Source organism: Chionomys nivalis, chromosome 3, assembly GCF_950005125.1.
Source record: "Chionomys nivalis chromosome 3, mChiNiv1.1, whole genome shotgun sequence".
Classification (NCBI taxonomy): Eukaryota; Metazoa; Chordata; class Mammalia; order Rodentia; family Cricetidae; genus Chionomys; species Chionomys nivalis.
In genome coordinates this window covers 40,800,031-40,816,167 of record NC_080088.1, presented here as the reverse complement: position 1 = coordinate 40,816,167, position 16,137 = coordinate 40,800,031, and the positions used below count along the sequence as shown (strand labels likewise).

General features: G+C 39.3%; 1 protein-coding gene across 2 annotated transcripts in view; it reads right to left on the bottom strand.

Moving 5' to 3' along the window:
• Nucleotides 1–16,137, bottom strand: part of Gsk3b (glycogen synthase kinase 3 beta) — a 148,905-nt gene that overhangs the window by 34,181 nt on the left and 98,587 nt on the right. For both annotated transcript variants that reach the window (XM_057764199.1, XM_057764200.1), the window contains exon 8: nt 6,185–6,280. In XM_057764199.1, the coding sequence (XP_057620182.1) occupies nt 6,185–6,280 (96 nt within the window). The remainder of the gene's footprint in view (nt 1–6,184; nt 6,281–16,137) is intronic.

The window sequence follows — 16,137 nt, the reverse complement described above, 5'->3', positions numbered from 1 at the left end:
TTAAATCCCACTTCATACTTAATGACTCACTGTTTAGCCATGCCTCCATGTACTAAAAGCCAAGATTTAAATTTCTTCTCTTTTTCCAATGAAATATCTATTCAGTTCTCAATCTACTGAAGTATCACTTCCACTAGCTTTCAGTCTGGGTGCTTCTTTTTTGAAATATACAGCATACACCAAAACATACGCCTTCATTTCCTTTCCCACTTAAGCCATTAATATGTTTTAACAACAAATTAGGCTGCACTATATACTTTATAATTTTTAAGATATATTGAATTTTATGTGTATGTGGGTTTTCCCTCCATAGACATTATGTGTACGACACGTGTGCCTGTTGCCTGCAGAGGTCAGAGGGTATCAGATTTCCTGGGAGTTCTGGGAATGGAACCCCAGTCCTCTGCAAGAGCAATAAATGTCTTAAGTGCTGAACCAATGCTCTAGTCCCATGCTAGCTATTCTGTAATGGCCAAGGGCAACTTGAATGGATTCTTAAATCTGCAAAAACCCTGTAATACAGCACCCGTCCATCTCTCCTGCACACCTGCATCCTTTGTTTGTGAGAAAGACAGTTTTCTCCTTAATCTTTATTTCTCTCTTTATTTCAAAAATACAAATTACTCATCATGAAGAATAGCACATTTGTAAAAATAATTTGTTTTTAGAAAGAGACTGTTAAATAGGATTCCATGGTGGATTTCAGTGTATTTTTAAGTCGACGTGAAGGGATATATGGTAATTACTGAGGATTACACTGCAGCCAAGATGCCAGGGCTCACACTCTCGTGGCTAGAGGAAAGAGGACTCAAATGAGTTCTAATGGAAGACAGCAGAAAACAAAGGCCTAACTGTCTGTCTTTCCAGATCCGGAGGACAAGTGTTTTTAGAGAACACTACATATACTTTTAAATAACACGACGGCCACCCAGTACAGATAGCATTTCTCAGCTGCTGTCAATCGGCATAACAGGAGGAAGATACAACTACACTACCTCTTGGAATCTTGAATTCCACATTTTTGAAAAATCTTTAAAAAGGAAAATTCAATACAAGCATATTCTGATCATTTACCCAATTGGAATTTCTGTGTGCAAGTTTGTGTGTATTAATGAGACATTAATGCAAATTTATTTGTTACAGAATATATCTGCATAAAGGGAAAGCTAAATTGTCAAAAAATACTATATAAATGCAGGGTTCATTGCAGTTTTAATATAAAAGGTAAGAAAATGGAACAATTATTCTATACATGTTATAGAAATCGGCATCTAAGTAAAAGGGTTTTACATTTCATTCAAGTTTAGAAAGTATTTGGGGTTTTAGAGAAACATCAGGAATCCAGGAAGTCAGAGCAATGTTTAATTTACTGCAGCTTTTCCTATTTTTTTCTGGCTAATAATTCCTTTGCAGAGATAAAACTGAGGGCGGGGATAAAAGATATGACCATACATCAACATTGATGGGTGCTGTGGGAGCTCCTTCAGCCAATAGCCTTTGGGCGTAGTATCTTAAAGGCTACTGGCTGAAGGAGCTGAAGGAGCTCCCACAGCAGATGGCAGTACTGAGGGTTACAGGGGATTCTGTGACTTCGACTGTAGCACTGTTTGATGTCAACTCCATTGTGTGTGTGAACATGGAGGACAAGTGGTGAACACCTCCTTCTTGCTTCACAAAAACAATGATTACTTAAAAGTACGGAAGTACAAGCAGGCAGAACATAAACTCTCCCAGAATTATATTCTTCCTATTCCAATCTATATTTTGGATTATGTCCCTGTCTCCTTAACTTAGTTGGAATTACAGTATACTATACATAGTGGTATATTATTTGTGTTTTAATAAACAAAGAATGCCTAAAGATTGGTGCAAAGTAGACACACTAGTCAGCCATACAGGCCAGGCAGTGGTGGTGCATGCCTTCAATCCCAGCACTAGAGGGGAATATAAAATGAGAGGAGGCAAGTCTTGCTCTGTCTCAATCTGAGGATTTGTGGAGGCAGGGTTGCCCATTTTCAGTCTGAGGTGGAGGAAGGAGCCAGTGGCTTGCTGCTTTGCTTTTCTGATCTTCAGGTTGAATCCCAATATCTGTCTCTGGGTTTTTATTATTTATGCTACATCTGGTGCCCAACATTTGGAGGACAAATTCACAAAAAGGCTATTTTGCCTATGGCTTTACAACCACCAGCATAGGCCGAAGCTACATGCATCCAGAGACATTGCCCTACCAGCTAGGTTTTTCTTTTTTCTCTCCTGGAAGGTTCTCCCTGAACCTTCTCCGGCTGCTGCCAAAGTAGGTAGCGACCTTCAAATCCAGTCAGGCTATTACTGTTCTACCCAACAGCAATAATCATCAACACTGTCAGAAGATTTGGTAGGAAAACTGGAAATTTTTTTGTTTGGGTTTTTGTTTTTCGAGACAGGGTTTCTCTGTGTTGCTTTGGTGCCTGTCCTGGAACTAGCTCTTGTAGACCAGGCTGACCTCGAACTCACAGAGATCCACCTGTCTCTGCCTCCCAAGTGCTAGAGATTAAAGGTGTGAACCACCATTGCCTGACTGACAATTAGGAATTCTTAAAGGGAGGAATTGGTTAAGAGAGCCCCCCCCCCAGCATTAAAAATATGGGAAAACCATTACAATGGAAGGACTTGGGTCTCTGTATGATAATGTGCTAGACAGATGAAAAATGGAACAATTAAATGAGAGGACATCTAATTTAGATGGAATTTATGTGATGCCAATTGTAAACATTATAAGCATTATCATTTTTGTTTTATCACTAAAAACATTGATTAATCTGAGTGCTATGATATAGGACTTAGAAAAAACCTAATAAAACTGATCACAGAAATATTCAAATCCAGACAGAAGAATTTAATGGGGTAGTTATAGAAAGATCAAATCAAACTCTAAATGATATGTTAAATAAACAGAAAGGGATGATAAATACCCCAGAAATAGATTGCATAATTCGTTATCAACTCTGAATTCTCAAAATGCTAATGAGAAAGGAACAAGAACTGCAAAGAGACAGTGGCTAGTAGAAAAAACTACAGAATTAAATCAGCGGATATACTTTAAAGATGTACTGACCTCATAATGAAAACCAGAACATGTGTTACATTGGGAAAAGGGTTTTGCTTTTGTTTCTAAAGGAGAAGAAAGCTATGGATACCATCAAAACTGATAAAGATTCGATTTGAACAAGAGACACCTCTTAATTCAAATGAATGATAGTTCATCAAACAGCATGGCTATTTAATCTAAACTAACCTACACAACTAACCAATCCTTTTTATTTGATCAGATATAACTTGCCAAAAAAGAATCTCCTCAAAATTAGGGTTGGGGAAGGGTTTTGTTTCTGTCTTTTCAGGAGAATAAAGGTATCCAGTTAAGGAATCTGAAGACCACTGGACAAATGAGACATCTGAAGAAAAAGGACAAATAATCAACCAGAAAAAAATGTCTCAAGAAAACAAGTAAATTGGCCTACTGGTATATCACATTTCCAATAATGAACCATGAGCACGCCTAACAGAAAATTTTGAAGTCTCCATAAGGAGGATGGGGCCCCACAACAATGATTCCTCCAGAACTATGATAACACCACTAAGATGAAAAACACCACATAAAGATTGGCTTTGGACTACAAACTGCTCAGAACAATTTCAAGGTGGCTAGCTAAGATGATCCAGCCTAACAGACTGCTCTAGCCAGGACTGAGACAAGCCTTTCACCTTCCCATCACACAGAGACTGAACAACAAATGATATAGCACCTCTCCTAGGATTTGACAATTAACCCAAATTTTTCTTTTTAGGATTTTTTTTTTTTTTAATGACAATGAGTCATGTCTGCTCCTGCAGCACCAATCTATTTCAGCGAAGATAATGAGCTTCAAAGAAACTTCACATGGAGTTTAGTTTCTTTGTGGCAAAAGTAAGCCACTAAGCAAGAAAATGCTCTTGCCTTGACTGCTGACAGTATGCTGTCCTAATTGGACACAAAAGAGAGTGACTGCCAAACACCTTCAAGACAAGGTAGGACAGCCCTTCAGAATATCCTGCTTCACAGAAAATTCTGTTGGATATACTAGGCCTGTAAGCCGAAGATAGATGCCCCAACATCGTAGAGAAACTTTGGGTGACAGTCCAGGCAGCCAGCTGTTTCTGTCATTCTCCCATTTTTTGGAAGTCGCTTGTTTGCACTTCTTGCTTACTCAGTTAATAATTATTTCCTTCTTGGGTTTTTGAGGGAGAGTAGATAGTCATAGTTTTCCTTGTTTATCAGATGCAGAAAACAAGTTATGATAGAAAGTAAATTAGGTACAAGACTTTGACTCACTAAGATAGGATAGATAATGGAGTATTTTTTCTGAATTTGTCAAGTGCAAATGGACTAGACATTGTTGTAATATTTATTGCCTATATATATATATATATATTGTATACAGTTATTGTACTTATTGTATAGTTTTTCTTATATTAGTTATAGCCTTTTTTATTTTAGATAAAAATGGAAAAAATAATGGCATTATTATTTGTTTTAATAAATAAAACTTGCCTGAAGATTAGTACAAAGCAGCCACACGAGTCAGCCATACAAGCCAGGCAGTGGCTGCACACACCTTTAATCCCAGCAGTCACACTAGTCAGAAACAGAGGCTGGGCAGTAGTGATGCATGCCTTTAATTCTGGCTCTAGAGAGGAATATAATATGGGAGGAGACAGGTCTCACTCTCAGTCTCAATCTGAGGATTGATTACCCTTTTGGTCTGAGAAAGAGGTAAGAGCCAGTGGCTGGCTGCTTTGCTTGTCTGATCTTTAGGCTGAACCCCAATATCTGTCTCTGGGTTTTTATTATTTGTACTCACAATAGACACTGACCTGTAATAACTCCAGTGGGTCCAATCTGTTACTTGACCTCTAAGCCAACAGGTCACCTAGGATCCTCTGGGTTTAGAGCCATGGGAAAGATCCTAAATATTATTTCACTTGGCTCCAAAATAAGCCTTAAACACAAAGATCTACTTTACTGAAGACTAGTGTTCGCCATAAAGTTTAAAAATGAAGGGGCTGGCCTCTTAGGAGAATGAAAGCCTCAATGTGTATTTCTGGCACCAAAATATTACCGATATCTTTGTTTAAAGTAGGAAAAGATAGTTGAATGTTAAGTGTTTGTCTGAAGAGAGGCTATGAGACTATTAGATTATACATGTAAACATCATATCATTAAAACAATAATAGAACAGAAAGAGGAAGAGAGGCAAGTGTACTGATCTAGTCTTAAATTACTTCATCTCTTACTCTTAAATGTTTTACAATAAGATATACAAACTTGTCAATATATAAAACAATTTATGAGGACAATTTAAAATACAGTGTCCTGTTTGAAATACATACTCTCATCTATCTCTACTACCCACCTACCACATGACTGATCTAAGGACTCAGTATTAGACACACAAGGACTAGTGTTAGCATTAGCACTGTCACAGCTGCCTGCAGTCTGGATCCCTGGATTCCTGTCTTTGGCTAGTTTCTGAACCTATAAAATGAGGCAGCTAAAAATGAACACCATCTATAAATTCTGACACATTCTATTTTTCTTTGCACTCCTGATTAGATTTTCCCAAAGGCTAGTGACATCCTATAAACATAAATTACTTTCCAAGTACATATCCAACAAGATTATACCTGCTTTAAAAATACTTCTGCTGAAGTACCAACAGGATAGTAAACAAGGAAAACATGCACCATCTATAAGAAGGTCTATATTTTGATAGTTTAAAATATAGTTTAAAGAATAAAGAAAACTTAAAGGCCTTTATCTGTGATAATATTGAATTACACATCTCTATTTAAATCAAGAAATTAAGTTTAAAAGTTTAAGTTTTTAAAAATCCCATCCCATTATTTTAATGTTATGGGTATTCTGTTCTCTGTTCTTACTTGCAAAAGAAAGCCCAGGCTGGCTATTGTCCACAGGCCAACAGTAAGAATAAAGTATACTGTCGGACACTGAGCTATAGCCACTGAGCTGCCTTCAGAGGATTGCTGTGCATCTGAAATCAACACAAGGTATGTATTCTCACAATAGTTTAGCTTAAGTACAATGAAAACCCCAAAACTTAGTTAACTATTAGTTGATGCACTTTCTTAAAAACTCATTTTGACTCACCTTTGTCCAAGGATGTGCCTTGATTTGAGGGAATTTGAATTCTGTATAATTTGGGTTCATTTCTCTAATTTGCTCCCTTGTTGGTGTTCCCAGGACCTAAACCAAGAAAAACAAATACCGTCAGCTTTTCCTATGTGTGTATATGTGTGTGTGTATATATAGATGCACTGGTTTTACTGAAATAAAAAATTCCAAACAAATAAAATATAAAACTCAATAGATTTTGTAAGGACTTTTAAATTTGTATCAGTCTGTAAACCATGCTATACCGCCACAGACTACGGTTCTATGGTAAGTATACTGAAAATCTGAGTCATAAAAATATTACTAGAAAATATTCCAGGGACTGGCTTACCAGTTAACACAACTATCTGTAACTCTATCCCAGGAGGTCCTAATAACACCACTGGCCTGTAAAAATGGCCAAGATCAAAAACACTGATGACAACCTATGCTGGAGAGGTTGTGGAGAAAAGGGAACACTCCTGCATTGCTGGTGGGAATGCAAGCTGATACAGCCCCTTTGGACGTCAGTGTGGCAATTTCTCAGAAAATTAGGAAACAACCTTCCTCAAGACCCAGTAATACCACTTTTGGGTATTTATCCAAAGGATGCTCAATCATGCCACAAGGACATGTGCTCAACTATGTTTACAGCAGCTTTGTTTATCACAGCCAGAACCTAGAAACAACCTAAATGCCCCTCGATCGAAGAATAGATTAAAAAAAAAAGTGGTACATTTACACAATGGAGTATTACACAACAACAACAAAAAAATAACGACAGCTTGAATTATGCAGGAAAATGGATGGAACTAGAAAACATTTTGAGTGAGGTAACCCAGACACAGAAAGACAATTATCACATGTACTCACTTATAGGTGGTTTTTAAACATAAAGCAAAGAAAGCCAGCCTAAAAACCACAATCCCAGAGAACTTAGACAACAAAAAGAGACTTACATAGATCTAATCTACATGGGAAGTAGAAAGTAGAAAAAGACAAGATCTCCTGAGTAAATTGGGAGCATGGGGACCTTGGGGGGAGGATTGAAGGGGAAGGAAAGAGGCAGGGAGGGGAGCAGAGAAAAATGTAGAGTTCAATAAATGTCAATAAAAAATGTCTTAAAAAAAAAAAACCACCTGGTCTCTGAGGTTACCAAACACTCTCATGCTGCAGATACACATGCATGCAAAACAGTCATGCATAGCATATAAAGTAAATAAAAAATGACAAAATATTCAAGTAACCCTGGCTTCCTTTCCCATTGTATTCCAACACTGTCTTAGCAGCTATAACGAAATACAACACTTAAATTGGCCAAGCCTAACAATGTTGTAGCCTGAAATCTGTTGGCAAATTTCAAACAGGTCCTTCCTCAAAAGCGAGACTCTAGGCTTGATTCATACATACATAAAAATCAAATTTAAAGAAAAGCTAAAAATTCAAGGTACAATCAAGCAGATTCTACACTGAGAAAGAATGGATTTGCGAAACAAGTTTGCTGAAGAAAAAAAATCACACTAACAATTTACTGGCAGTTTCACAGGAAAGTAATATAAAGTTAAATATTTAATTTGTGCTAACAATCAATGAATGATCGGGGTAGATCTATAAATATTCTGAACAAAGTAAAGACATTCTTTAAGACAGTCTCACTATGTGGCCCTTGCTGTCCTGGAACTCATGGATATCTGTCACGTGAGTGCTGGGATTAAAAGCATACCCAAGCATGCCTAAGCCACACTCTTCAGTTTTTAATAGGCTTTAATTCTCTAGATACCATTAAAACTTTTGTAACTTCATTGACTTTTAAAATACTTTTCTTCAAAAGATACTCTTAAGAAAATAAGACGACAAAGACTGAGATAAGATGGTAAAATACATTATTCAACATATCTAGACTTTATCGGGATCTCTACTGATTCACTAAATACTGGAGATATCTGCACTCATATGCTTATTGCTTTATCAATAGACCAGATCAATCTGTGTGCACATTGACGGGTGATGGATACAGGAAAATGTGTCATGCATACACAATGGAGTATTATTTTGCCATAAAACAGATGAACTTTTCTGTCTTTAGCAACATCATGAATAGAACTAGAGGACACTATAATAAATTAAGTTGGCCACAGAAAAACAATTATCACATGTTCTACTTATTTGGAAGGCGAAAACCGGCCACTCCATTTATATATTCGTAGGAGGGCCTCTACATTAACAGTGGAGCAGAACTACTCAATAGTAGTGATACAAAGTCCCTTAGTTATAGCTGTTAATCAGAACTTAACAGCAGTTTTTATCTTTAAAAAATGCACTTGTAACTTTTAAGAAGCTTTAGTAACTGACTTGTAGGTTGTCATTAAAAATCCTATCATTATTTTAAAAATCAATTAAGCAAATAAAGAAATTCCCCAGAACACTTTATTTAAATCCATCCAACCTTGAATTTATTAGGGCTATTAGATGTGGTAAAAGACATCCAAACATCACAAATGTTCTAGATCTCACTCCCCTTGCTAAACACTGAACCAGAGTCATTTTTCTACTCTTTGGATTAGCTTTTAAATCTTAAAACCAAAGCACTTCCTAGGCAATTATTTTTTTGTTGATAAAGCTGGAAAATTGAAATATTAGAACTCTCTCCCTTCTTTAATCCTTATTTCTAGTCTGGGTGTGGTGGCGCTCACCTTTAACTGCAGCACTAGGAAGGCAGAGGCAAGTGGATCTCAGCCCGGTCTACATAGTGAGTTCTAGGTCAGCTGGCCCTACACAGAGAGAAACTTGCCTTTCTACAATTGTTCATGAATGGTTACAGAAATCCCCAAACCTCAGTTAACTAGATAAGTGACCTGATCTACAGGCCAGTGTAGGGTTTTTTCCTAGAAAGAGCCAGAGTAAGCAGTGTATGTTTATGGGCCATACTTCCCGTTCATTCTTCAGCTCTGGGGCTGCAGCACAAAAGCAATCATAACAGTACGTGCGTAAAACTGGATTCAAGTCTGGGTCCTGGTTGGCTGACCACTTACCTGTTTCAAACATTTTTTGGCATGAAAAATGAAGGCCTAGAAGGAGTATCTTTTCAGAGGTAAGAACTAGCTGGAGACAGAACTTGATGCTTTCCAGAGGAAGATTGGCTATAGGGTTAGCAGGGAAGTAACAGTTTGGTTTCTAATTGTAGTGGTTATATACAGGAAGTGAGCTGACACAGACGTTTAGAAAAGAGAAATTGGGGCTGAGGAGGTAACTCAGTTGGTGAAGAACCTTCTGCGAGGCAAGCATGAAGAGCTGAATGTGACTTCTAAGAATGCAGGTGAAAAAGCCAGGCCTGGTAGCATGCTGTTCTGGGAGGTCGAGGGGGCAGAACCCCGGGAGCACACTGGCCAGTTAGCCTGTCATAGAAGGCAAGTTTCAAGTCAGGGAGAGACCTTGCCTGAAGCAACAATAAAAAAATGGAGTGGGGGTCCTGTGTCTGACAAGTGGCACACAAAATCGTACTCTGGCCACCGTAAGACACAGGTACGCAGGTGCAAGCACGTGGACAAAAGAGAAACTGAGAAAGAAGACTGGCAAACTGCCTTCTAAAAGTTTATTTTTATGCCTACAGACAAATACTGCTCCCAGTCTTAATTAGAGAAGTTTCTCTTTACAATAAACAACAGTGAATATAAAGACTCATGGATACTTAACACGCTGAGGATAAAAGACCACCACCATCCAGGATATTTATACCACTCCCTCTAAGACTCCTGGAGAAAGAATGAGAGAGCAAGAACAGGGGAAAGGGCTGTGAAATAGCACTGCAATAATCATGTCTCAGGAACTGGACTGCAGTATAAGCCTGGGCCCGTCAACAGCCACATGGACCTGAGGCAGGTGGGTGAGGGAGAAGGCTGCCCCTCCTTGCTGGCTACTGCTAAGATGTGGGGGCAGGGCAGTCACTCTGTGCAGCTGTGCTATCACTGAAGAGCCTAGCAGGCTCCAACAGACAGGTCCAAACCCACAGTCACTCAGTGAGAGACTTGTAAGGAAGAGGGGTACTGACGTGGATGATAGGGGGAATAGAATAAGAGTGTTTTAATTCATTATATAACCTGCATGAAATTGTTAAAAGAACAACTTTAATAAAAGTTTTCAAATAAAACAATTTTAAAGGCATTAAAAAAAGAAAAGGTCTGAGATAGAAGTAGGTCCCATGAAGAACAGTATCATGGAAGTCAAGGGAGGTAGATGGGAGATAAGACATGTTTGTCCCTAACTCCTTAAAATGGTTTCCCTAGAAATAAGGCAAACAATAAGGGTGAGTGTGTAAAACTGTCAGTTTCTGGATCAGTGATGCAGCAGTGGTCTACCTGCTGGGCAGCACAAGGGCTGGGATTGACCACCAGTACAGAAACCAAAATTAAAAGACACAATCTCTTGAACTTCATTGTACTTCGAAAACAAATGAATTTTTTGAGTTGTGTCAACATTTATTTATAATAGCAATAAAAATGACAAAGATAGTAAATTGTAAAATAAAATGGTTAAGTCTCAAATCCTAGGACGGATGCCTGAGGTACCTATTTAACATATCAAAGCAGACCTGGCCTCCTGGTCCACCCAGCATCCCTCAGTCCCTATCTGTTACAGGATATGGCTGGCATAACCCCAACCTACACCCAGAACTCTCCAGTCCGGGGGCTAGACTGCCCTTACCTGTATCTTCCATTTATCAACAATAAACTTTCTCCTCCACCATACCTGGGAACATATCTCTGTGAGTTTGAGGCCAGTCTGGTCTACACTGCAAATTCCAGGACAGCCAAGGCTAGATATGTAGGCAAAGTCACAAAAACAAAACAAAACAAAAAAATCATCTAACAAAAAGCCTTCAGAAGAAATTTCTATAAGCAAAATGATAGCATATACTATTAGAGTTACAGCAGGTAGAAGAGCTATTAAAATGATACTGAAAAAGATGAGGAGATAACAGTTGAACCAGGTTGTATGTGAGGTGGTACATTACTATTATTATTATTTAAAACAGGCTGACATTTTAAGGAGCTATAGTTTTAATCCTAGAATACCCTCTGAACAACACAACAAGGAAATAAGTCTTAAAAAGCCATGATAGTTGATCCTTACTGCCCCCTCGACAGGATTTACTATCACCAAGGAAGACATCTCTAGGTGTCTCTGAGCTGCAACAAGCAGGGTCCTGGCAGGCTAAATACCACCATTCATTGCTCTCTGCTTCTTGCCTGAGTGAAATGCAAAGAGCTGCCTGTGCTCCTGCTACCATGCCTTCCTCACCACGATGGGACTGTGTCCTCTGACTCTGAGCCAAAATAAATCCTTCCTTGCGTACTTTTGTCAGATATTTTGTCATGGTGATAAGAAAAATAACTAATAAAGAAGGAAACAGAAACAATACCTGGTGGCTCATACCTACAATCCCAGCACTTGGGTGCTAAGACAGAAGGACTACCAAGTCTGACAAGACAGGTCTACACAACAGGTCCAGACTAGGCAAAGCTAGCTAGCTCGTAAATTCCCTATCTAAAATACAAAACCAAGGCCAGTCTGGTCTACAAAGCTTGTTCCAGGACAGGTAGAGCTGTTACACGTAGAGGTAAAACTACCTCAAAAATCCAAAATAGATGGTAGGTAGGTAGGTAGGTAGGTAGGTATAGGTAGATAAAATAAAATATAAAAACAAGTAAAACATAAGCCAATAGAGTTCCTGAAGCCACTGACATATTACAAACACTAGGGCCCAAACACTTGTGCATAAATCAACAACAGCAAAGATCAGTACAAAACCAACACAAATAAGATGAGGTTAAAGTGCCACACTGCAGTGAGGGAAGGGATGGACTCCTGAAAACATCTGGAAGGAAAGCAAGGAGCTGATGTTTACTTAGAGAAATCTAGGAGGCAGATGGGACAGCAGCAAATTCTGTTCACAATGGCAGCTAAGTTAGAAAGCAGCATGCTAATAAAAATAATACTTATTGGTTAAAAAATGAAAGACAACATAAGTCTAAAAGCCAGTGAGACACTATGACAACAAACTGGGTGTAATTATATAAAGTCAACACCACAAGTAAAAGACATTTTAGTGACTCAGCTATTACAGCTCACCTTCAAAACCACATTTTAATAGGTTAGAGAGTATTTCACCTGATTCGCTATGGCTATCTCTGAGCTTTGAAACTGGACAACTCATTTTTTCATTTTATGGATAGGATGTTCAATAAGGGCCTCATCATTTCAGACACAAAAGGAGGTTCAGTTGAGTTTTAAAGAAATGGGATTATTATTTTAGTCTCCAAGAAACCTTGGTGGAAGTTATCCATTCACAAAACTAAAACTACTTATTTCTGGATTTCTTAAAACTTAAACTAGTCCTAAAAGTTTTATGCGCTTCTCTCCAGGCACGGCATTTCACGGTCCTGGTAGGCTTTAACTGCAAACTTGATGCAGTTTGAAGTCACCCAAGTAGGGGTCTCAACTGAAGAACTGCCTGGGGGAGACTGGTCTGTGAGCATGTCTATGTTTCAGGAGGTCCAGGCCACCATGGGTGGCAGCACTCCCTGGATCCGCCAGGGAGTCACAGTAGCACTCCTTCACGTTTCTGCTGGACTTCTTTGGCTGTGAATGAGTTTCCTGATCAGAAGTAATGCTGCGTGACATTACAGCAAGCAGGCTTGCCATCAAGTCCCATCATGACTTCCTCAATGACGGAAAGTGCCCTACAAGTGTGAGACAAATAAACCCTTTCCTCACCCAAGGAGCTTTGCTCAGAATGTTTCATACAGTGACAGAAAGGAAATTGGATTATTCACATAATAAAAGAGGAAGGAATAATGATAAAATTATCACTCCAATGGAAGAGGAAGCATTTTTCTATTGTAATAGAGTTTATGACCTTTCCATCTAGGCAAAAGTACCTTCTTCTTTTGCTCACATTCTCTGACATCATAAAGAAGAGGAGAAAGATTAAAAGAATCGGGGACCTATCTGCTACATCTCTTTGTTGTTCATCCCTTAACCAAAATCATTTCAGTTGTATCTGGTCCCATCCATATTTCTTATAGTTTTTTTTAACCCATTAGCTACAAATCAACCCCCACACAGAAAATATCAAAACAGAAACTGAATTTATAGTTTCAAAGAAGCAAACAAAGACCATAGTAAGCATCTATAGAAAGCACCACAATAGGGCTTCTTCCACGAGCTTTATTTATTTTTCTTATTTTTTAAATGGGTTTTATTTATTTATTTATTTTTGGTTTTTCAAAGCAGGGTTTCTCTGTAGCTTTGGAGCCTGTCCTGGAAACTAGATCTTGTAGACCAGGCTGGCCTCGAACTTACAGAGATCCACCTGCCTCTGCCTCCCGAGTGCTGGGATTAAAGGCGTGCGCCACCACCGCCCGGCTCCATGAGCTTCATTAAACAACAACAAACTAGCTCAAAATCAGACTTTTCTTTCATTGGGCTTCTAAAAAAAATATTTTTCTTATTATTTTTTTTTTGAGATTATAGCATTTCCCCTTTCCTTTCCTTCCCTCCAAACCCTCCCATGTATCACTCTTACCTCTGCTCCCTTTCAAATTAATGGCTCCTTTTTCTTAATCATTGTTTCTTACACACACGCATGCACGCACGCACACATAGCTCAATCCATATAATGTTACTTGTGTACACACACACACACACACACACACACACACACACACATATATACTTTCAGGGGTGACCATGGGAACGACTGTTTCTCCAGCCCTCAGAATTCCTTAATTGCCTACAGTTCTTTTTCAGGGTTGAGGACTCCAGAGCTTTCCCCAGGGCTTCCTAAAAATGAAAGGAACAAGGACTACAGAAGAGACATGCCCAGGAGGTATTAGTTGCTTTTTTACGGCTCAACACCAGAGGGCACCAAACTTCAACAATGGAGCTGTGCAGACTGCTAGTTTTGTTTAAAGCTACTGTAAAGAAGCCATAATAAAAACGTTATTCCTCTGCTTAAAATTCTGCAGTGGCTTTCTAACTCCCAGCATACAGCACATGTCTACGGCCCACAGCTCTAGACCCCTCTCTCCTGGTGCACTCACACTCTATCAGCTCCACCATCCACAGCTACCACACGGTAACTAAAGCACACAGCAGACCTGATTCCAGTCAAACAGCTAAGCACTAGCCTTTTTTCAGTAGTTTTCTTATGAAGCCTTTTCAGACAGCACCACCTCCAATGGGAATCCAGCCTTTGCCTCTGAAGAATGCTCAATCATCTGAGGTAAACACCTCCTCCCCCACTGTTCCTGGTTGCTTCCTCCCAATCGCCCTCTGAATTCCTTCAGTGCAAGAACCTCTACATTCTGGGCCCAATACCAAGACAAAAATCCTTCACTGACTCAACAGATGTAGTTAAAGAGCTGAATACTTTGAAAGACTTTTCAAAAGGACACGTGGCGTGCTGGCTAGTTTTATGTTGCCGTGACACAGGCTAGAGTCATGGAGGAATTCTCAACTCAGAAAATACCGCCTGAGACTAGCCTGTACAGAAGTCTGTAGTGCATCTTCCATGATTGACGCTTGATGTGGGAGGGCCCAGTCCATTGTGGGTGGTGCTACCCCTGGGTTGGTGGTCCTGTGTGCTTTAAGAAAGCAGGCCGAGCAAGTAATGAGGTGCAAACCAGTAAGCAACATTCCTCCATGGCCTCTGCATCAGTCCCTGCCTCTAGAGTCCTTCCTGCCCTGACTTCTCTCAGTGATGGAGTGAACACATCTTCATCCATTTACTCAGTGACGAACACTGATTAATTTTCAGGTTGATTTCAAATCTTAGTTACTGCAAATGATGTTGCAATGAACATGAGAAAGTACAGCATCCACACACTCAAGTTTGGGGATACACACTTGCGGCAAAGAGGGCTTCATCATGTTGTAATTCAACTTTTAGTCTTCTAAGGAACCTCCAAATAAGTCTTCCATACTGTTGTACTAATTCACATTCCCACTAACTGCATAAACGTTCTCTCTTCTCCACAGAAGTGTGAGTGAGGTAAAAGGTTCCAACTTTCTTCTCCTCTCTCTATACATATACCCAGTAGTCCAAGCACTCCTGCCTCTGGTGACTGTTTTCTTCTATTGAACTATCTTGGAATCCATGTCCAAAAAAAAGGTCAACTAGCTAAAATATAGAGATTTATTTCTTATTGGGGTGCATTATGTGAAACTCCCAAATAATCAATAAAAATATCATATTGGGGAGAGAAAAGGTTCAGGGTCCTAATAGTACTCTAAATCCAAAAACAGAAAAAAATATTTCTTGACTTTCAATTATATCCCATTCATCTGCAACTGAACATTTAAGTCTTAAGACTAGGACATGAGTCTTCCAATTTATTCTTTATCAAAAGTATTTTAGCTATCAGTCTTTGCTTCATAAATAAATTTATACTTGGGAACAAGTCCCTGTCCTCCCTTAAAAAGTTGACTATTCTGGGGCTGCAGAGATGGCTAAGAGGTTCTGAACTGCTCTTCCCGATGTTCGGAGTTCAATTCCCAGCAACCACACCCATCTGTAATAAGATCTGGTGCCCTCTTCTGGCAGGCACGTATGCAGACAGAACACTGTATACATAAAATAAATCTTTTTTTTAAAAAATTGACTCAAGATATCTTCTTCCCTGCTCCCATATCCGCCCTTCCTCTAGGTCTTGGGCAGCAGAGGAGAGGGTGCCTGAACTGGCCTTGTCCCATAGTCATACTGATGAATATCTTGAATATCACCATAGAACCTTCATCTGGCGATGGATGGAGATAGTGACAGAGACCCAATCAGAACACTGAAGGTCCATTTGAAGAGCAAGAGGGAGAAGATAAGATGAGCAAGGAAGTCAGGACCGTGAGGGGTTTGGTCCACCGAGACAGTGTGCCTGAGCTAATGGGAGCTCACC